Below are 24,409 nucleotides of genomic sequence, written 5' to 3'. Positions count from 1 at the left end.
AAATTGGGAATTGATGTGCAGAGACTTATTTGAACAACCACACAGAGACTTATCCATGTTGTCTATCTGAACAACCATACAGAGACTTATTTATTTATTTAATTTTAAAAGTTCCCAACGCTAATCTTTTTTTCTATCTTATTAATTTAAAAAAGAAGACAAAAAGGAAAATTTACATTTTACATCACCATTATTTATTAAACAGCCCCAAAAATACATCAAATAACAAATGAATAAATAACTCCATCAAAACACACACCAAGAAATTGTTGAGCATAAAAATCATGAGTTTTTCTATTTAAACCTCATACTTCTTTTTGTTCACCCTAATATTAAATTATTAAACTCTTAAGTTTTATTATTGTGTAAAAAGACAAAAAAAGTCATCCAACTTAATACTTAACCCTAGTACATCTATACACACCCCACCACTCTTCATGTTTGATGATGGTAACTTACATATCAATTTAAATGTCAACATTTCTCTATCAAAACCTCCTAGTTCATTCTCAAATTTTGTTTAAATAATAATAAAATAATACGGCTACACATTTGACAACAATGTTTTTATCTCTTTAAGTAATGTGAGATTGAGGTGAACTTAGAGTGGTGAGGCGCAAGACAACGGGGTGTGGGGTGTGTGGTTGATGAGTTTTATTTTATTTTATTTTTTCTGCTGAGTGTGTATTTGAAGGTGGTTTGGGAAGATAGTGGGTTTTTATTAGAATGTGAAAGTTTGAATTAGAAGTTGGGTTGAACTTAGAGCATGGGGTGAACAAAGAGAAGTGTGGAGTTTAAATAGAAAAACTCAAAATCATTACGGACAAAATGTTTAGTTAATGAAAGAAAAGACAAGCTTACATTGAACTGATGAAGCAGAGCCTCTGCCTTTCTGGCTTCTTCATCATCGTCATCATCACTGACCTCACTGCACTGATTCACATCACAAAACGTTAAAAGAAAAATTCACTCAATCTCTCAATCTCACAGAGACACAATCATGTTCTTAAACAAATAAGTCCATAAGTGGAAATCCAGAAAATCAAAGCCCTAAAATCCAAAAAGTAAAAACATTAAGTGAATGCAATAGAAAATGCAAAACATCTTATGAAAGTTCGAAAATTTATTACCCTCTCAACGAGATCTCAGATATTAGGGTGGGTGTTCTAGCCACATGGGGGTTTTCGGCGTTTCCAACTGAGAGAACGGCAGGAGGGACAACACAGGTAGAAGGCAACAACGAATAGGAAAATGAAACATATACCAAATGAGAGCAGTAAATAATGCTTTTGGACCTCGATTTTTGATAGGGAAAGGAAAGAGAGAGATGACGGCGGGAAGGGATATCGATGCAGAGAAACTGAGAGAGCAAGAAGAGATGGAGTTTGAGAGGAGAGAAACTGAGAGGGCAGAGAAAGAGAGAGGGAGTTTGAGGAAGGTATCGATTCTGACCACAGAAATTATGAGAGGGTTTGAGAGGAGGATGGAGTCTGAAAAGAAATGCGGAAGCGTGAAAAAATTGGAGGGTGTAGGCTTCCTTCCACTTTCGAAAGAAATTTAACAAGGGTGACACATACCACATCTGGATCATCCCAATTTATATCGGGGTGTATATTGCACCTCTTCTTTCTCATTTCATACAGACTCTTCTCTCAATTCGGCTACTCCATCATTCTCAGTTTTATGATTCTCCTCTCCAGTATCCTCAGTCTTATGACTCTTCTTTCCAGCATCCTCAGTCTTATGGCTCTCCTCTCCAGCATCCTTAGTCTTCCTTGCGTCTGCATGACTAGTACATTTTTCCAAGCGCAAAACTCTCTCCTCTAGCTCACCCTTCTCACGGTGCATATTGCAACCTCATTCTTGAATTTTTGCCCAACAAAGTTTACCTCGTCAAGGTCCTTACATATCCGTGGGGTTACACTAGGTGCATCACATTCAAGAACATCTAATCCCCAACTCCAATATGGTTGGCTCATCTTCGATGCACTTGGTCGTAAAAGGCGCAGTATAACAGGCTGTCAAAAATATAGAGTTAACAGGTCATATACAATACTAAACAGCTTTCCTTATGAAACCAACATACTATTGAAATAAATTATTAACTACACACCTATTTACTTTGAAATATATAAGCGTTCAGCTTTCTAAACTCAGGCACTTTATCTATGGATTCCCACATGCAAATTTGAGGGACTAATGCAGGTTCCTCGATCCTCTTACAATATCTAGGGGGAATTCCTAATTTAGCAATTAATTCATACGCCCAAATCTACACCAAATAGATTATCAAAGTCAGTACTTAATTACGAACTTAAATTTTACCAACACCAATTTTGAACTAAATCATACTTGGAAAGCATAGCTCAATCCCTTTATATTCCATGTAGGTTTGTTAATTCTTTTACACTTGTCATCCTCCATGTTTTCCTTCCCTTTTCTCATTGAACTCTGCACCACCTTTTTTCATTTTTTCTGTCCTTTCCCCTTCCCATCATTGTCTTTATCACTCTCTTTCTTCCTGAGAGAAAACAACAGAGAATCTTGCAAACACTCAAACGATATAGATCCCCCTGATGTTTGTTGAATTCATCTATTTTATGAACCAAATGTAAGTAGTCCTCGTTTATCTTTACATTTTGGGGTTTACCCATTATCACAAACTCCACAAAATACAACAGTCTCAATTTGAACAAGTTCTTGCTTCCTCTTTCGGACTTTAGGAATGCATTTTCTAAGTCATGGAAAAATAATATGACTCCTGTTGGTAAAATGCTTTTTCATAAATCGATTAGGAGCATCCCCTGCGGACGTTATGTAAGGCTCTGTTCCACATTTCAGACCACTTATCAAACGAAAGTCCTTTACAGTAAATTGAGCAACGTTGGACCCTATTGCATAACTAAGGCTCAGCATGTCCTTCACATCAAGTCCTCTAACTTGCCGGAGTGCTAAAGCATGCACAATTTGACCGCTAAATGCAATTTTATAGAGGCCCAACAGGTGCCCAAAATAGCTCTCTCTAAATCTTTTCTTATGAGTCACTGAAATGCTGCCTGTTAGTACCACTGTTCACCCTTTTTTGTGTTTATTCCTGAGATGGAAGGGCAAAGTTCCCCACTGCCTTGGAAACCATTGATTGGTCAACAAGTCAGCTTTCTTTGGTGTATGAGCGTGCCACCACTAGCAATAAAGATTCTAGCAGACTTCTTTAAAACCGATAACTTGCGCCCCAAGTTACTGATTTCTAAACAAACGATTATGAATTTGGGTGGGGAATATCTCCCAAGTAAGTTCTTTTTCTTGCCTCAGACTGGTGAGGACTTCACAATTTATCCCAGTATAAAATTGGTAATTCTAGCCAGAGTAATGAATAATAAAGTAGACTGTTTTTAGACAGAACTGTTCTTTTCAGAGCTACAAAGGAAGAAATCAACTCTAGAAAAGCAAAAGGAAAGCTAGAACTCCATTCATGTATGGATAGAAGCTTCTGATCCGGGCTGGACTGGGTAAGTCTAGGCTAGACTGGACTTTTAACAACTTCAACTGCTCAGTTTCAGCTGTAGGTCGATACCAAAGTTCAATTTTGGCAGAGCTTTAATCTACTCCAAGCTTTGGGACAGAAGTGGCCGTTCTTAAGAACTTAATGAGCTGGAAACTGCACTGTGAAATTTGTTGAGGTTTTCATATTTGAGAAAACTCAAACTCTGGTTGTCTTGGCTTTTGCTGAACCAAATTCGTAACAAGAAGGATCTCGTTTTGAATGACTTATTTCTTTAAGTCTGAACTTTGGGAACTCTGATCTAAACTTTTTTTTTTTTCCTTGTGGTTCAAGTGAGCTTTTGGTTGATTTTTTTGGTTGTTTGTTTGATTGATGAAAATTGAGTGTCTTATTCTGTTCACCCTCTCTAGTATTTATAAGGAAATGCTTTGGATTAGGGTTTCATTCTTCTAACAATGGGCGGCAAAGATTTCTCAAAAGATCTTTTTATTTTTAAATGCAAAGAAAAAGAAAAGTTTTAATCAATTCTGGCAGATAAGCTCTCAATAGTCTGTTCTCAAGATCACTTCCCTGTTTTTCCTGAAAGAGAACCTAACCCCTTTTTTAATTTCCAACTGCCCCCCTATAAGAGCTCAAACCGTGATGGTTAGTTTGATTCTCAGTTTGAACAGCTCCTTCCTGCTTATCTCTTTTTGAAAGTATGACCTGTTTATCTTTTGGGAGAATCACCCTTTTGTTGGAGTAGAGGAAAATATCTCTAAATATTTTATACAAAAAATATAAGGGTTTGATCTTCTGATGGCAGAGATTTTTAGAGAGGTCTTCTCCTAGTTCGCCTGCTTTTGATTAACACACTTTATCAAATTAGTTGAAAATGTTGACTTTTCAAATGTCAGAGAAAAGAGATTTCACATGGGTCTGTTTTTATTTTCTCCTTTCTTTAATCATGTTGGGCCTGCTCTGTTTTTTCTGGAATCAAACCAAGGGCTGGTTTGCTTTTTTTTTCTTTTCAAAGCTCACGTTTTTGTTTTGCCACCTTTTAATAAATCCTGGGCTGGGTTCTTTTGGATTTCCTGTTTATTTTGCAAAGCTCGAGTCTGGGCCTGTAGTGTTTGGGCGGAGTGTATAATCTTGACCCAATTCAATGGAACATTGGTGGCTGGTTTACAAATTGCTATGGGCTTTGTGACCTTGGGCTGGGTGTGCCAAATTAAGCCCAAATCACTTTGCAAAACCTAAAGGAAGGTGTCGTATAGTAGTGTAGCTCGGAAGTCCGAGTACCGTATCTATAGAGAACGGTGTATAGAAAATAACATAGCTAAAAAAGAACAATTATGATTGAGAAATAGATTTATGCAAGATTTGATTTAAAGAAAATTCAATTGATTAAAACACTAAGGCATTGGGATTCCACTTTTAACATAAGCATGCAACTCTTAATAATTTGATCCACAAAATATTTTTCATTGTAGTTGTTCAAAATAATTAAAGCTCTTTTTAATTTCCTTTAGAAGTATTCTAAGCATAACTTGTACCATTGGCAACAAACTATCAAAAAATAATCTTCATTGAAATTCTATTAATCTTTAGTAATTCTCTCCTCTTTTAAAAGCATGAAAGTTTTTACTACACAAAGGGAAAAACATGATTTAACCCATGAAATAGATTATCAAACATTCATCAATTAATTAAAAAGAATACTACAAATTCATATTAAGGCTTAAGTTTGGATCAAACTAATAAAATTACACACTCATATTAAAAGCTTTCTCCTTAGCCTTAGCTAGGGAGTTAGTTCCCCATAAAATAAAATAAAACTAAAACAGAAATTTAGACCTATAAAGATGGAGGAAAGAGAGAAAGCTCAAGAGTTGTGGAGCTTGGTGTGTTTGTACAATGCCGTAGCTCCTCGTATTTATAGGAGAATGAGAGCAGCCCTCATGGACAATTCCAACTTCATTTGAATAAATTTATTCATCCACCTGGGCGCAAGCCAATCCAATTTCTTTTGTTTAAGCAATTTCATCTCTTTTATTGGAATACACATCAACATATGTAATCAATTCAATTGGCTTTTATGCTGTAACCACATTCTTCATTTTATAATTCTTCTTGGCTTATGGAAGCTGCCTCAATTCTTCTGTAGTGTCGGCTGCCACAATTAATTGGATTGCTTCAATTGTCATCACTTGCAATGCATGGCTCTCCCCACTGTAAACATCAAAGTGCAATATTACAAACTAAAAAGTGGTACAGAAAATAGTAAGCAAGCATATTTATCTACTTAGGAAGGTTGAAGAAATTATAAATGTATATACACGTATATAACCTTAAGATAAAATAAAGAGATTATCATTATTTATGTAAAAAGTATGTAAGCAAGTAAATAAGTGAAAACACACCTAATTAACTAAAATTGTAAGAAAATCAATTACTAACAAATATATTTAAGGAATAAACGTGATAATTTATGTGCTCATCACTGCCCAAAATTACACAGGCCTGTAGTCGCCACACACATATTATTCACCAGTGTAGAATAGACCTCTGACTTCGGGAAACAAAGCTCAAACTCAGATTCCATTTTATACCTGCAACATTTTGCTTAAGAAAGAGAAGTGATACCAACTCACAATATTATGAACACACTAAGATACAGACGTGATACCTAGTCACAATATTCTCAACATATTTTCATCACATTTACATAATTAATACCTACAAACACTATTTTCAACACATTAAGATACAAAATTGATACATAATTAAACTATTTTCCAAACATTAAGATGCAAAAATGATACATAATTTTCACTTGCACACTATTTCAACACATTAAGATACAGAACTGATACGTAACAACACTATTTTCAACACATTAAGATATAGAATTGATACCTACTACAAGATGCATTGATCCTTATGCATCCCAAATCATCTCATATTCACAATTAAGATCTTCAATTTTCTCTTCTGTGTTCTACTTCTAATGGTACTTATTATTTGTTTTCCAAGCCCCATTAAATCACTAAAATGATGTCATACACTCACACCACTAGATGGGCAAAGTAGGATTACAATAAGGGTCAAAGCAAACAGATAAAGGTTCCTGGAATTTTAAGAAAAGACAACTAACATGTAGAATGCCAAAAAAAAAAAAATGGAAGAAGCAACAGCTGTGAATCTACACTTCAACAAATTACTACAAAGAATTGCAAAAAAAATCCCTAATTTTGGAAAAATGAAAGAATTTAAATTGCAGCAAAACTTTAAAAAAAGAGTTACTATGCTTCAACAAATTAATAGAAACTAGAAAACACAACACAAAAAAGCAACTGAAGCCAATTTCCAATTTATATTTTTGCAAACACAACTACTACGGAGAAAGAGTACTCTTACCCAAAAAATCAAAGCCCTAAAATCCTAAACAAAATTTAAACATTAAGTGAATGCAATATAACATGCAAATCTTAATATGAAAGAGAGAGGGAATTCAAGAGAAACATACCGATTTAGACATTTATATGAGAAAGACTAGAATAGGGAGGTTTTGCGACAACAGAAGAGAAAGTGAAAGAAAAAGAGTAGACTAGGGAGTTTCTGCGACAAGAGAAAAGGAATATACAAATTTATGTCTGGTATGTGAAATTTTGGATGTTATGATTAGGGTTCATTCATAAATTCATTGAGAAGAAAGGCACAACTGTCAAGAAGAACAAAGGCTAGTTTTTTTCCGAAACAGGCTCGACTTGACACATGGGCTAAGGAGAAATTGCAGCTTACCCGTTTGTACCGTAAGCTTGCTTTTTCTCCTAAACCGTTCATATGCATTTCAACGGCTGCGATTGATTTTCATATAAGGTTCTCACATAGCTGTTCTCACCTGATCCGAGCGCCTGATATATTGTTATCTGTGTTATCTTAGAATGTTGTTAGATAGATAGATATATGTTTTAGTTAAATTTAATTTTAGAGTTGAGTTATTTCCTAGGTATAGCTAGATAGCAACATTTCTGATCTGAAAGTCGAGAAACTATTGGTATGTATTCATATGAAACTGATTAGACAGAAACTTTCATTTTAGTTTCTTCCTCTTTGGAACGTATGCCTAAATTTTCAGCTTAAGAAGAACCTAAGCCTCAACTATCCCGATCACTAAATCATACAGCATTTCCTACCAAAACCGGGCTGTTCATTCACATAGCTTGAACGAAATTCCATGAAATCATCCATTTTCCGGGACATAGAGATGAGGGTGATCAGAAGTTTGAACCAAAGCAAAGTTGTGTCTGGTAAAGTTTAGTCTCCCTATTCATCGTTTGAAAATGTCATGCTAAATGTGATGAAGAAACCTTTTTTTTTTTTTCAAATCCAGATTAAAATATGAACCGAAACTTAAAGAGAATAAAACCCTACAATAACATAAGCAATAAAAAAAATTACTAATAAACTTTAACAAAACAACTAATTAAACACAAATAGTAATAATAGTATAGGTTTCTACACTTAACAAGTTCCTAGTGAATCTAATCCTTGATTTTAAATCCTCTTCACATCTTGCCTTAAATCCTCATATGCTACCGTGAAAAATTGATTCGCCTAATCACACACTTTTTAAAAAATACACATAGTCTCACAATCTATATAGTTTATTTGTGCTTTTTTATTAAGTGTAAAGGTTTTTTTCACACTATCTACAACTAAATCTTGTTCTAGTGGTATTCTTTTCACAATATTGAAAGAGATTGCAAGTTCAAACTCCTATCCCGATTAATATAAACATAAATAAAAGAAGACATATGAAGGGGTTTAAACCCCAAAAGGGTTAATAGTTTTATTAGTCCCTGAGCTCAAACCCAATTTGCATTTGAGTCCCTCAATTTCCAAAATCATTCCCGTGGTATTTCAACTTTAGTTTCGTTAGGACAAATGGTCCTGCCATCAATTTTGTTAACTTTTCTGTTAAATGCAAGGGCAAAATGGTATTTTTGTATTAAATTGATTAAAAGAGGAAAATAAAATTAATATAACGCCCGGAAACCCCCCCCCCCCCCCCCCCCCAAAAAAAAATCCCGATTTCTACTCCCCCAAACTTTTTTTTTTCTTTTTTGGTTTTTTATTTGATTTTTTTATATTGTTATTTTCAAGATATGATTTTTCATTCATTTTTTTGGTTTTAATATAAAAATACCATTTTGCCACTGCATTTAACAGAAAAAGTTAACAAAATTGACTGCATGACCATTTGTCCTAATGAAAGTGAAGTTAAAGGACCACGGGAATGATTTTGAAAATTGAAGGACTCAAATGTAAATCGAATCTAAATTCAGGGACTAATAAAATAATTAACCCAACCCCAAAATTAGCCAGCTGATATTTCTTTAAAATTAAAAATAGGCTGATTGATTGATATAGACACCCACACCACAAGTTGAGCAAAAAGAATTAATTTCTAAACAAATTTTTTTATTAAAAATGGTCTCTGATTAGGTAGTAAATCCCTTTATATTCGAGTCATGCAATGCAAGGCATGAAGGGTCACTTTCTGGGCCACACCAGAAGAACCCAACAGAACTGAATAGAACATGAACAACAAAAATAAACATTTGAGGCTCTTTTTTTTACTCTCTCTCTCCTCCTCTTCTGAATTCTGATTCATTGCTTCTCCTACTCCAGAAATGAAAAACACATGTATCTACTGTGCTGTACCAAAATGCCTATACTATAAAGGTGGGGGAGAAAAAAAAAATCATGAGATACTCAATGTTCTGGAAATTTACCACGTATGAGCTGTTCTTCAAGCCCTTTTTAAACCCGCATTGAGGCAAAAAGCATTGGTTATATTAGGAGAAATGTGGATGCCAAGGTAAAAGAGAAACAATCAGAAAAAGTGAGAAACCAACTTCTTTTGGTGTTCCTTTATGTTTACCGCTTGCTTCCATGATGCATAATATTTGCTCCATTTACAGAATGGTAACTGCAATTACTAAATATGGCGAAGTGTGCTGCATCCTTTTTTTATCCATTAGTGTCGGTGCATTTTCAGCAACAAAAATAGACCCCAGGGCTTTCACGAAGTGTGCCCTTTTGGATTTTGGGGCATTTTTTAGATAACCTGTAGGAACATAAAAAGGCTTTTGCCATGCAGATATATTTCGAATCCGCTTCCTCGTAATTTAAATTAATTTAAAGTAAATTATCGTTTGTATAATAGCTAGAATTTCACCCTTCTGGTATATGCTGAATTCATGGCACTAAAATAAAACCACTTGCCACAAACAAATTCATGCACCTGAAATCTGCAAGCCCAGGTCTTTACCCCAAAAAAAAACCAAGCAAATTGATGAAAACTTGTGCATAGAAAAATTGAGGAAATCCAACGATAACAGGGGAAGATTAAAAGTTGAAGAAAGTTCAACTTGTTTGAATGCTGAATTCAGTAGTGGATATAACAGATTACAAATGTTACATTCTGAAATACGTACTTCTACATCACTAACCAGAACTCCCATGGGGTTCAAATTTATAACACTTATATATACAAAGAAGAAAGACAGAAAATTGACACCCAAAAACAGAACAAAAAAATATAGCTATTTTCACTGAAGGGGAGGAAGCCATGTAGTTTTGGACCTAAGAAAATTGTTTCAGCTCCTCAAACTCAATCTATACTAAAACAAAATGCTACCCAAGAAGACATGAGAAACGCGTGGAACCAGTATCTAACAGAGCTCGCTGCTTTGTCGGGAGCCTCAAAATGTCCCAAAAGCCCTGAACCACCATTGAAATCCAAAACAAACTCTCTGTTTCTCCTCTCCTCTGGTTCCCATTTTTCTTACCGGGAGTCGCCGATTTTCGATAAAAGAGCTAACCTGAGCTGATCCTGAGTGTAAATTCGGCTGCCCATTTTGACAGTGGCTTGTTGTATCATCAAATCATTGACTACAGAAATGCTGGCATGGTGTACATCCAAATCAAGCTCTTTGAGAGAAGCCATTAATCTGGCTGCAGGGTGGTTCTTCTTGCAACACTGAATTCGAATCATGGCGTCCCATCCGATTATCTTCACATCAATATCCAAGTCTATTAATTTACTACTAGCTTGGTGTTTAGACATTTTGAGGTCGTCTGACAGAGAACTCGAGTCTTTACAACCCAAGTCCTGGTTCATCGACTCCAATTGCTTCTGCAAGTCCTCCTTATCGCTCTCGGTTGTCTGCAGCTTCGCCTTCAGCTCGTTGATATACGATATGGCATCGCCCAGAAGCGATGCCTTGTCCATTTTCGACACGTTTGGTACCACCGCTCGGAGAGCATAGAATCTCTGGTTAAGCTTCTCTCTTCTTTGCCTCTCTGCTTCAACGTGGTTCAGGGGCTCTTCTCTCCCGTTGGCCGGTTTACGACCCCGTTTTCTCGGTCGTTTTTCGGGGTCCACAACCCGGCTACTATCAGTCTCCCGAACCACCGAGGCTTCAAGGTCGGAGTGGTCCGAATCGGCGGCCCCACCGCCGCCCGATTTCACGACACCACTGGACGGCAAAATCACCCCCGAGCTAAACGACAAGATCCCCTCGTCGTTGCTGCCGCGAGAGGTCGGCGACCTCTTCTTCTTGCTGTTGTTATCCTCGGCGGCGGCAATTTGGGAGTGCCCTGAAAACAATTTTCCGTTGGCGCTGTAAGAGCTCCTCTTGCTCTCACCGAAACTCAAAATCTCCCCCGATTCAGGCTTCAACGAATGGGAATTGGAATTGGAGTTCTTCCCGCTGCTCCCGTCGTAACCATAATCGGAAAAATTGAGCTCCCTGGTGAAGAAGCTTTGCGTCTGCTGCTGTACTTGCTGCTGCTGCTGCGATTGTTGTAATTGAATCGCGCTCGGGTTCTCCGATAAGCTACTGGAACTCGGCTGGTGGCTTTCGAACTGAATTGGCTTCGAGACGGGCTGTGTGCTGGTGCTGGTGGGTGCCGAAGTAACGGGAGCCATGTTCACCGGGTCCTTGACTTCGATGGTGGTGGACGACGGATCGTTAATCCAGAGCGACGACGGGTCATTTTCTCCCTGATCGGCACCGCCGCCGCCCATAGGCCACGAACCCACTTCCAAATTGTTGAAATTGAACAAAACCCGGACTTTGTTTGTCAGATCCGAGCTCTGGTAGATGAGCTCCGTCGAGCCCAGCTCAACCACCCCATTTGCCGTCGGAACGCAAACCATAGTCTGCAGCCCAAACAACTGGCCCTGTCTCGCCCGCTCGCACGGGGACGCAGCCAGCCGGTCTCCAGCAACCCAGACCGGGGTCGAGTGAAAGAAGGCCTGACCCGGAAGCCCGCCGCCGGGGACGAACGACTGAGTCATCGAGACCAGGAAGAACCACTCGGTATCGGTCACCTCCTGATCCACTACTGCGTCGTCTGCTGACGTGTCGGCGCCGGAAATCAAGGAGTTGAGCTCGCGGAGGACTTTTTTCCTGTACTCCTGGTCGGCGGCGGACGTCGTCGTTTTGGCCTTAGCCTTGCCTTTGTCCCTCTCGTCCTTGTAAAACCCTTCACCCCACCCGAGAACGGTGCCGCCGGAGTAGTCGTACGAGGACTGCCAGAAGATGGCGTAGGTCCAGCTCTCACGAGCGCCTTCGATGAGGGCCTGGAGGCGCTGCATGAGGGTCTCCTGGTTGAAGGGCGTGATGGACGGCTGAGATGGCGCGACAGCAGCCGCCTTCGGGTAGTCTGAAGTGGAGGCTGACGACTGAGGCTGGGCTTGGGGGTGAGCGGGTTGAGGCGTGGGCTGGGCCGATGGCGCCGCCCAAAACGACGTCAGATCGGATGAGCTCATAAAGGCCTCCATCAGCGACGCGTTGTCGTCCGTCCAAAGATTCATCGTCGGCGGTATCCGATAGTCCGTCATGTGAGCGATACCGTCTTAGTGACGTAAGAGTAGGTGTGGACGACAAAGAGAGGATAGGGTGCGGAGAGAAAATGAGAAGGTAGAGAGAGATAATTTTGATTTGGGGAGTTCTGAATTTGTGTTTGGGGATTTATTTGGAGAGCATTTGAGCTGAATTTTGGTTGGGGAGGAAAGTGGGTGGAGGGTGGAGGAGAGAGTGAGCGGACAAAAAGTTTACTAGCGCAAGCCGAGTAAAAAGGAAGGGGGAGTTTCGGGGAAAATCGGGTTGGCCGATTTAATCGCCAGCGTAGATCATCCAAAAGCCGGCGTATGTACATACATCTATCTAAAGCTTGGACGTGCGTCACGTGCGTTACAAGTGTCACAGCTGGAAACACTTTGACTTTTGACCATTCGGAAATGGGCTTTGGAGTTTGGACTTCCGACACTGCAAGTTGCAACACTAACACCATAATCACGTGCGGAGGCGTGGCTTATTTATTACAAAAACGTAAGTTTAACTGGAAAATGATGATAACAATAGAAATGTGCGTTTTTGGGATAAGGTGATTTTCCAAGATCTTTATTTCACATGAGTAATGGAGTAAAAGTTTGACTGCATAATCTTTTGACTGGAATAAAAGGTTGAATTTATTTTTCCACTAGAATAAAGGCTGAATCTATTCGGAAACTTTTTTTTTTTTTAGAATTAGTTATCCTGGGATAAAAAGCTGAATCTATTCAAAAACTTATAACGGCATAATCTTTTGTATTGAATTAATTACTTCAAACATCAGATGATTAATAATTAGATATTTATATGAACAATTAAAATTATTAGTCGACTTCTTATATGTGGAATGCTGCACATAAATGATAAAATTAGTATAATTTTTTAGGCTTAATTCATTCTGAAAAGTCAAATCCCATTTTACTCTTGTTTGGTTCATGGAAAAAGAGGCTTGGGGATGGGGAAATCAATTATTTTCCCATGTTTGGTAATTCCAAACATGGGAAATCGTTGTCTTGCACATGGAAAAGTAGGGGGAAAGTGAAGCCCTCCAACCCACTTGGGTTTTGTTTTCCTCCTCACGGGAAAGTTATGAGCCAAAATTAAATACACATTTTTCATGATCATATTGTCCTCATTAACAATTTAGAATTATAATATAGCATTAAATGCATTTTTTTTATTTGATTTCATATGGGTATACATGAAAAATTAAACCAACTTTGTTTTATATTCCTACATAAACCAAACATGTGAAAGGAAATAAAGTGGTATTTCTTGATTACTTTCCCAGAATTACCAAACATAGGAAAAGAATCTTCATTTCCCATCCATTGAGAAATGACATAGGAAGTCATTTTCCTTCAAAATTACTAACACACCCCTGCCACATCATCAAACTTAACGGACATTTTGATGGAGTTACGGTAGGGGCAATGTGAAACATCAAACCTTGGTCAATGGGCAAAGTGTGTCACTTTGACTTTAAGGGGGTAAAAGAGGATTTGACTAATGTTTCAAGGTGCACTGTAGCACTTAAACCTATTTTTTATTGGTTAAATACCTTTTTGGTCACTAGGTTTTGCACGAAAATTCAATTTGGTCACTGAGCAAAAAATAAGCCAAATTAGTCACTGTGTTTTCCAAAGTTTACAATTTATAGACATTCTATTATCTTCCGTTAAGTGCAGTTTTTATTTTTTATTTTTTTACAAAGCACGTTTAATGTTCTTCCTCTACTTGTGATGCCCTCTAACAGATTGTTGTAAAGCACATTTAATCTTCCCCCAATTTGTTAAACCCTAATAGCACAATATACCCTAACTCGTTGAGTTAAAGGAAGAAGATTGAAAGTACTTCCTATAAAAAAAATGCACTTAACTTATAAAATATATGTCTATAAATTGTACACTTAGGAAAACACAGTGACCAATTTGGCTAGATTTTTTTCTTAGTTGCCAAATTAAATTTTCATGTAAAACCCAATAAAAAAAAATATAAGATTTGGTGAGCAATCTCATGAGCAACAACTTCACTATAGGTAGATGAGAAAAGAAGAATTTCAAAAAAACTAACTGGCCACTAAAGATGGAAAAAAGAAGACTTGGCCAATACTAATTAGAGCATATGCAGTTAAATTAGTCGCATTGATAAGTATATTACTAGATTCATTTTCTTAGGGTCTTACCGATATTTGATAACAATTTCATTTTTACTTTTTTTAAAAAAAAACTAAAAACATGTTTGATACATATTTTGTTTTCTGTTTTTTAAAAAATGAAATTTAATTTTCAAAATCACCCTTTCTAGAGAGAAAATGATAATTGTAATTTGTAGTCATAAATTTGGCATAAAGACCATAAGCCACACAAGCTAGGAACGGATCCAAAATTTCAAAATGCGGTGGGTTAAATTTATCTTACATACCTATTAAGAAGATATGTGTGTGAAGGAGAGCGTGGGGGATATGCGTGTGGTCTTAAATATTGATGGTTTTGGAAATATCAGTAGTCCAAAAACATGGAAACATCGACAAATTATCGTTGTCAGTAAAATTTTTATAAAACTACGGCAATTGTATAAAAAAAATTTATAAATTAAAATAAATTAATTATAAAAAAAAGAAAAAGAAAATAAGGAACTTTAGAATGAAAGAGTGTTAAAATACACTCTAATCTTTTCTATATTTATAATGATTTACTATCATATTTTATATTTTATACATTCCATGGCAAGTTACATGAGTAATTCCAATAATGCTCAATCTTTTCGCTATCTCCCTCATATTTAAGTCTTAAAGTCATCACATAAATACCAAAATTATTTATTTGCTGCAGATATTGGTATTGATCTTTATAGTATGAGAATATTATCTCCTTGAATAACTATCATATCTAAAAGAAATAAATATAAGATTGTGTTCAACGATAACACAAAGCGGCAGTGGTTTGTTGTCTAAAACTACCAATACAATTACAACTCTCACAAGTAGAGAATAGACTACAAACAAACAGTTGATGCAATTATTACAGTTCAAGACATTGTAAACACACAACAAGTGAGTAAAACCCACACAACCACCTCGTTTGTCATCAAATTCACCAACAAAACTACCAATACACTACTACTTCATCCTCACCAAAAATTGGGGAGGGGATGGGCGAAGAAGGGAGGGGAGGGGATGGGAGGGAATGGTAGGGTAGAGAAGGAGAGGAGGGGAGAGAGGTGGAGATGGGTGGAGAAGGATGCCACCACCCCCAAAAGGGCAGCGGTGGCTAGAGTTGGTTCCTAAGGGTTTTTTTTTTATAGAGAGAGTTCCTTAGAGCTTCAAAGCGTCTAAGTAAATAGTTTAGTGGAGGAGAAAGGGTAAAAATGAAGTGGTGGCTTGTTTTCAAAACCTCCCCTATTTGTTAAAACAACTTGAAAGTGTTTTCAGTTTTCCTTTTTTCTTTTTCTTTTTTCGCTCCTTTCTCATTCACCAATTTTACATCACCAAAAATGTAATGCATAGCGGTTAGGACCTCCGGACTTGGACCCATGCGCTCGACACTTGCATTTGGTCGCATACCCAATCCAATCCTTGGGACCTCCATATCCAAAATTACAATAAATAAATAAATAAAATCATCCTAACTTCCAAAAAATTCATCGAAAAATACTACAGACCCTTTATAACATGTACTTTCATTCTATGATCTCAAATTCATAATTTGACCCCAACAAAATTCAATATCCAAGTTCCGCAAAAAATTGAAAATAGTTTAAAACAACTTTTAAACAGTTTTTGGTTTTTTAAAAAAAAACTAAAACTAAAATTGGTTGCAATACAAGTTTTTTGTTTTCAATATGGTAAAAATGAAAAGTAAAATGATTATCAAACACAATGTACAAATGCAATGCTATTATTTGCTATTTTAACGAAGGATCTTCCGGGTGCACTTCCTCGGCCACTATAGTTCTTATGATTAACAAATCCTCCTTGTGAATATGTCATAATTGAAACTGTTCATCTATATAAAAAAATTAGTTGGAGATCGTTTAGTTATCCATATGTATCAAATAAATACTCAATTCATCATAAGGATCTTAATGTTACTAAAATCATAAAATTTGTTCCACACACATGCATTATTAAACGATCTCTAATTATTTTTCTAAAGATATTACTTCTAAATTGTGACTTAAGCAATGAGCTGTCGCAATGGTGACATTTCCAATACGAAGATTAGTAAACAACAGTTGAGATGCAAAAACTGTTCTAAAATCCATTGTTCGGGAGTTTAATCATCACCTTTCTACAGTTAGCTTCCACGAAGTAGCCGCCTCTCGGCAGCAGCAGTGAAAATCCAAATCCTCGGCGCACGCCATCGAACTAATCGGCAATCCATCTGAAGCTCCTGTTTTCCTCTCAGGTTAATTACTTTGAATCGAGTAGCGGACAACGACTCAACGACTCAACGACGGAATATAAAACATAAAAGACAAAAAGGGTGGGGACGCGTTGGCTTCACAGATCGAATCCTGGCCCTTGATCTGGTCGCCCCCCATTCGTCCTTTCCCTCGTTTTCAAAATTCCCACACCAGATAATCATTAATTTATTACAATTTGCTCGCGTATAATAATACACGGTTTAAATATTTAAAAACACGTTTTGCTTGATGCGTGTCGTAAAAGCACGTTTCCCTTCTTTTTTTTCTTTTTTTTCTTTTTTATTTTTGTTTTGTTAGGCACGTGTAACATTCCTCCTTCCCATGTGAAAAATCCTCCCCATCTTTAAAAAAAAAAAAATACTTATCTTATCCTTTGTTTTTTTTTTTCGTTAAAACCCATGAACCTTATCGTCACGAACGCCAACATTTTCAACGGGGTCCACTGAGAGTCCACTACGACGTCGTTCTCTTCCCATTGCAATACAAGCTAATCTGTTTTAATCTCTCAAATTTGTTTGTTCTTTTGTCGTCTAATTTTTGAATCCATTATTATTTTATCCCCTTTTTGTTTCTTCTGCTAAGAGATTGTTTTGTTTTTTTTTGTTCAGGAATCTTTTTCTTTTTCTTTTCTTTTTGCATTTTTTTTAATAATACAAATATTTTATTGAGCAAGAATCAATTGCAAAACAAAAATCACAAAGTACAGAAGCTAATAGTTGTAAACAAAAGCTTGTCCTGCTTCCAGAAGGTGACCCTCAGGTTGAACCAAACAAAAGAGGAAAAAAGAACCCTCAGGTGCGTAGCTTTGCTTCTTCACTTGGTGGGTTTTATTTTTATTTTTTATAAAGTGATATTTTAGTCTAACGTACAGAACGCAGAATCGAACTAAAATGCAAAAAATCAACACACTAATTTGACCAACTGATTTCACTCACTCCTGTTAGAAAAATAGATTCGTTAGATAATCACATGGTGCGAATGTGGATGTTGTCACTATCGCTTGCACCACACTTTACGAAAAGATAATGATTTCTATGAGGGTCCATGAATGAGGACATGGTTTTCCACCAAGGCTGGTCTTGTATATCTTTCAATATTCAGCAGAAAGAGGAAAGTGAAAAAAGAAGTAATATATTACAAGGTTAATTTCAGCTTAGTACATTGAATCTTTCATCAAATAGCATGGTTAAATCGTGTTTTTCAATTTGAATATTTTAGTGTCGGCACGTTTACGAAATAGTGATAATTTATTGTTAAAAATGATCATCAAAAGATGATGTGACATATGAACCTGGTGGCTAGTGATGATATGATTTCGTTGTTACGATAAAGTTAAAAATTACATTCAAAATTAAGAGATAAGATTAAAAATCTTAATTAAAAATTTGAAACACCAAATAATGAGAAGGAAGAAACACAATTAAAGAGACAAAACAATAACCTCGTTTCAGCTTCAACCCAACACATCTTCAAGACCCTATCGAGCGACATCACCAACCACGATGACGATGCCCCTATCATCTTCTTTGAAAGCTACCAGTCCATGAGGAATCCGACCCCTATCTAGCAACCATCCCCAGTTGCACCCCTTCCTCGGCCCATACCCTTAAGCACCATCTCCAGCCACACCCCTTCCTTCAATCCAGAGTCACCACCACCACCCTTTTCAGAAAAACCCCTCCTTCTTCCTCTATAAAAATTACTTCATATTGCAAATGACCCATTAGTGTAGTGATTTGGAATTTTACTCCCTCAGGCAAAGTCCTGGGTTCGAATCTTAGTCTATCGCCCCTTTCAATAGGAAATAACCTCAAAATAATAATAATAATAATAATAATAAGAATAATTACTTCATATTTCATTTTTGGGGTAAAAGAAAATTCAAGGGAATAGTCAAGCCATCAATGAGCCAAAGAAAATTCAAGTAAGAATTCTCATTCTTTGTGTTAGCAGACTAGTATGAATATGACCAAGCCAAAGTGATTTTTCGGGTAACGATTTTGGCACTATCAGCTTAACCTTTGCACTCCAAACTAAATATTTTGTCATTTTTCTACGTACACATACTAAACTTAGAGCATAAAAATCGCTATCTTTTTTTTCAACACTTGACATCGTAATTTCTAATTTTATTTATAATCAGTTATTATTATTTTCTACTATGTCGACTTTCTTTTCGGTACATTAAAGATATTGAACCTTTACAATCTCCAATCCATGTAAAGATTTTTAATGCTCTATGACCAAAATCGCTTTCACCAATTTAAAAATAAAAATAAAAATAGAAATGTTCATGCACATAATGGGATGTCAGTTTTTCAGGGTCCCATGAGGAGGAGGACAAAAAAGTCGCAGGAAATAAACGTGAAAACAATTTAAGCAAGTGGGGAAAGCTGTAGGGTTTGCTTTTGTTCAGCCTTAAACAAGCCAATCGTGTCTTGCTCTTACTATTTTATTTTATTGTATTTCGATTATTTGTGGACGGCAGATTCGTTCATGCCTCTAATAATTGTCGTCACATTTGTCACGCCTACTTTCATTTCATCCGCCTCGTTCTATAGCAGCCGTGTATAGCGTACACGACAACGATGATGTACACAACTTCGTACAATGTACATTAAAACATTAAAATAGGTCCAACTTACATTTCGGGTCCTTAGAATTTGCTTGATTTTTCACTTGAAGACCTATATATAGTTTCAATTTTGATAATTAGAGATTTTTAGTTTACTTAATCTACAACTAGAAGTAAGTACGATGTTTGTTTTGCTGCAAAAGGGGGTTTAGTGAAGGATATTCGTCGTCTTTTCAACTCAGTGTCGTCTTATTCTGTTCACCATGTTTCTCGGACTGCTAATGGAGTTGTCGATCGTATTGCATGTTATGGTCTTAGTTAGGAGGATCTTGGTTTTTGGTTTGATGTGCTACCAATGGCGAATCCAGGAATTTTTATAGGACTAAGCTATTTTTTATTTTTATTTTTACAGGAGATATATTATAAGCCTTTTTTTATTTTTCCTCTTGAAACAAAAATGTGAATAAATTTTATAAATCAAAGAAGGTCACATTACGAGCAAATATCACACAAAGAAATACCAAATATAAACAAATATCAAATCAAACACATTGTTCAACTACTTGAGATCCGAGTTGAGAAAGTTTCTCAGGAATTGAAGTATCAACATTATATGCAGAAGGTGTATGTATATCCTTGTTATCGTTACCCCTTTTTTTGAAGAATAGTTTTTCCTCTCTTTGTTGGTCTATTATAATCATGTGACATGATATCCTAACAAGAAATACTAGACACCAAAAATCATATATACTAATTAATAATTTAAGTTGCAAAAATAAAACATATATAACAATCCCCAAAAATTTTCACATAAACCCTAAATCATAAAAACTTAACAACAACAATTCAAATTGGAAATTGAATAAATAAATAAAAAGAAAAACTTATCAAGATTGGCGAACCCACTTAAAATAGGTTGGTACAATTTTTCAGAGGGAGAGAGCTATTTATTCTAGGCTCTGAAGGTTCAAATATGATGTTTTGGGTGGCTAGAAGAAAAATTCTGATGTTTGCTTCTAATCAAATTTATATAGGTTATGGATTGCATGTTTACTATTTCCTATATGCTTCCAGAGTGGGCTTATTTCTACATAAAGAGCTTAGCTTATTTTAAATAAAGGGCTAGACTATTATTTACTTTACCTATATTTAGCTTAAACAACTAAAACTACACACACACAAAAATCTGAAGCCCACTAACTCAAGTGTATATCCGCCCTTATGCCACCTCTCTAGTTATGGGACCTAGCGGAAAAATACCCAAGATAGAAGGATCAACTTAGTCATTTTCTCTTAATTTAATTTATAATAATCTCTATTTACGTTTCTCAAAATATTGGATCACTTGTTGGCAAGAGCGCTTCTACTAGGATAATGTTGTTTATAAATCTTAAGTAAACTTGCACGACTATAAAAAAAGATAATGGTTGTTGTGTTTCATAAAAATAGTATTTATTATTTAAGTTTTCTTTTAATTTTAATTTTTAATATGAAAATGTGCTAATTTACCATATTATTCTCATTTAATTAATAATTTCAATTATTAATGTTTGTATTAACCAAGAACATTTTCTGATATTTTGAATGTTTTACCATTCTTTGCCTTTTGCTTTATATATACAGACATCCCCGATCTCTTGGACCACAGGGGTCCAAGAGACTGTGGTCACCCACCGTTGGATGTAACATCCAATGGTTCAAAAAAGTTTCCTTATATATGATATATAATATTATAATATATTAGATTATTTTTGGGATATTTACTCTAAAATAAATAAAATATTATGTTATTTTTGTCTACAAATTAACCATAAAAGTTACTAATCACTCTTCTACTTTCCCTTAAAACTTCTAGGTTAGAGTTATGATATTTGCACTAAAAACTCCTAATTCTTTTTTCTCTTTCTTTTCCGCTTTTGTTTAACTTAAGCTTTGTGAATTTTTTTCCCTCCTTTTTTATATGTCTAAGTAGGGTACCGTAATATTGGGATTTATGAACTTTTTTTGTACTTCTTCTCTCTGTTGGAATATAAATTATTAACTTTTGAACCTTTAATAGTGTAGACGATGAGATTAATATTCAACAATGTTAAAATATGAAATTCAAGACAATTATGATTGTAATGAATCGATAAATTATTAACCAATATGAAATGATATTATGATGCGGGCTAAACCGAGTAGTTAGTATCGCATTAACTTATTAATCGGTTAGCGCTTGAACTCTCCTATTTGGATTACTTTTTAAAATTTTGTGAAGGGGCCCCTCTAATGTGAAATCCTGGCTCCACCACTGCTCACACACAAGATAGGACTAAAATCCAGGACCTTTCTTGGGAAAACAATTGCCCCAAACTACTACACTAGTGAGTCCTTTACATTACTATTGTTATTATTATTTTGCTGTCAAACGCATGAAAAAATTCAATAAAGACAAATGACAACACGTTTACATAATAATAATTTCACACTGGTTATATAAAAATAAAAGAATCTCTAAGAAAACTATAATTATAAGTTATAATAAATTGGAAGCAAACGTTAAAGTAAAATATATATATTTATTTATTTATATCAAAATTTTAATCCCAACATTATGAATGTAATCTCAAAATTTCTATAAAAATAAATAAAAGAACAATTGGGCTTGGGCCCAATTTCACCAAATAATATAAAAGAATAAAATATCTAATTTTATACAAGTATTCTTTCATATTATTTGGTGAATGTCTTCATTTTAACTTTTTTCTTAATTTATTTGCTAACTTTATAAATAGGTCAAATTAGATTTATTTGAGTGGTGTGGTTTGGTTTGGTTTATTTAAAAAAAAAACCCGAATCAAACGACCTATATTAATTTCATTATTTTTTTCTACTTGATATTTTATTATTGGTTATCACCATTTATTATTATTCTTTATCACACACATTAACTTTTAATATAATCTGATTATTAGTTTGTTATTTATATGAATGTTGAATGTAGCATCAAGAGAAGAAACAAATTTCATTTTTCAAAATTGTATTTTATTGATTTATGTGGAAATTTGAAGAATAAAGTTCGTTAATTACTTTAAAAAGTTTGCCTTCCAAAGAACTCTTCATAGTTCTCTATCTTCTCCCATAACAATATGTTTAATTTTTTTAATATAGAAAGCTAAGTTGAAGAGTTAGAAAGTGGTGACCAAAAATTTGTAGACTGAGAAGGTGGTCATAGACTTGAACTTCTATCGAAACTTTTTTTTGCCTAGGTGACTCACCAAATCAATTATTCAAATGAAGATTCATTATTATATTTAATATAGAGGCCCAAATTATATAATAAAAAAATTATACATGAAATGTAATTTTAGAAACACACCCAAAGCTCATTTACAACATAACAAAGAGGCTTCGAACTTCCTATAAATTACAAGTCCAACCTCAAAACCTCATTAAAAAAAATAAAACCAAAACACTCAATAGAGCATCAAAGTAATTTAATAATTAAAATTAAATTCAATAGGGTTATCTGTCATTTTTTGAGTTTTTTTTTTGGGTTGTTTATATAAATTAAATGGTGTAGGATTTACCTATATCATTAGTGCTAAGAATTAGTATATAACTAAATATCTATTATTTAAAAGCCTTTAAAAAGACTATTGTAGATGCTCATGTCAGCAATTTAGAAATTAGAATGGTGATTGCAATGTTGGCTTTATATTAGGTTGATACTTCGGCTTCATATATTTATGGGCTTTCGCTTCATAATATTATAAGTAAGAAATATATTGATAGAGGCGTTGTTCGTGCTTGTAGGGTTAATTAGAATGAGATTTGGAGTTGTCCCCCTGAAGGTTTCTATAAGCTCAATGTTGATGGAGCTACTGACAATGCAACAGGCTTGCGTAGTGTAGGTGCAGTTGTTCGTAATGATTCTGGAGTTTTTATGGGTGCCCTAGCCATGCAAAGCCCTCGTAGGGTTTCCATTCTAGCTACAAAATTGTAATTTATCTATAGAGGAGTTTTATTTGCTGCAGTTGCTGGTTTTTTTCCCTTTCCTCATAGAAACTGACTCTTTTAAGACTGTTATGATGATTAATTCATGGGAGACTGTTTGGGCTACTATCTGCAACATTGTGGATGATGTGAGAGACTTGCTCATGCGGTTTTCTTTAAAGGAAGTCCAATTTCGTCCTAGGGAGTGTAACAAAGTGATTTATGCTATTTCTCGTTTTGCTTTACATGAATAAGGTCCTTATTATTGGCTAGAAGAAGACCCTATGTTGCTAATGAATTGTATTCTTGATGACCTTATTGTAACCAATGATTTTGGTTAATGAAATTTAATTATTTTCGATCAAATTAAAAAAAAAAATCAATGTCTTCGGTTTTTTATGGCCAGCCCTATGTATTCGTTTTAGCTTTCAATAATAAAATTGTTGTATTTCATTTCACATGACTATGTTACATTTGAAAAGTAAGCCAAAGCAAGTTACGGAAAATATAAGGGAGATTCACTATTATACCCAATATGGGGGCCAAAATTATAAAAATACCCTATATAAAATGGACTTTAGAAACACACCCAAAGTCCATTTACAACATAACAAAAAAGCTTTTAACTTCTTATAAATTACAAAACTGCCATCAATTTCTTAAAACAAGCCCAACCCCAAAATCTCATAAAAATACCCAAAGCACTCAATAGGGCATCAAAGTAATTTAATAATTAATATTAAATTCAATAAGGCCAGCTATCATTTTTTGGGTTTTTTTTGGGTTTGTTTATAGGAATTCAATTGTGTAGGGTTTATTTATAATATTAGTGCTAGAAATGGGTATATCACTAAATATCTCAAAATATAATCCTAAAAAGATTGATATGATAACTTTATACGGTAATTGAGCTTAATCACTAAGAAAAGAAAAAAAAAAAAAAAAAAAGAGTTAGCATGCTGCTTTGTTTTGGATTACAAAACAAAAAATTCAAGTTGTAAGCAAGTAAGGAGCATGCTGCTTTGGTCGTGTATT

General features: G+C 35.2%; 1 protein-coding gene across 1 annotated transcript; it reads right to left on the bottom strand.

The window, feature by feature from the left end:
- On the bottom strand, nt 9,894-12,660 carry LOC18777327 (transcription factor MYC2). The gene has a single exon (XM_020563700.1). It carries the CDS (start codon nt 12,399-12,401, stop codon nt 10,338-10,340), a length of 2,064 nt encoding a protein of 687 aa, XP_020419289.1. The 5' UTR covers nt 12,402-12,660; the 3' UTR covers nt 9,894-10,337.

The sequence above is a fragment of the Prunus persica genome, chromosome G5, assembly GCF_000346465.2.
Source record: "Prunus persica cultivar Lovell chromosome G5, Prunus_persica_NCBIv2, whole genome shotgun sequence".
NCBI lineage: Eukaryota > Viridiplantae > Streptophyta > Magnoliopsida > Rosales > Rosaceae > Prunus > Prunus persica.
The sequence above is the reverse complement of the archived record's forward strand: the minus strand, read 5'-3'. Positions and strand labels throughout refer to the sequence as shown.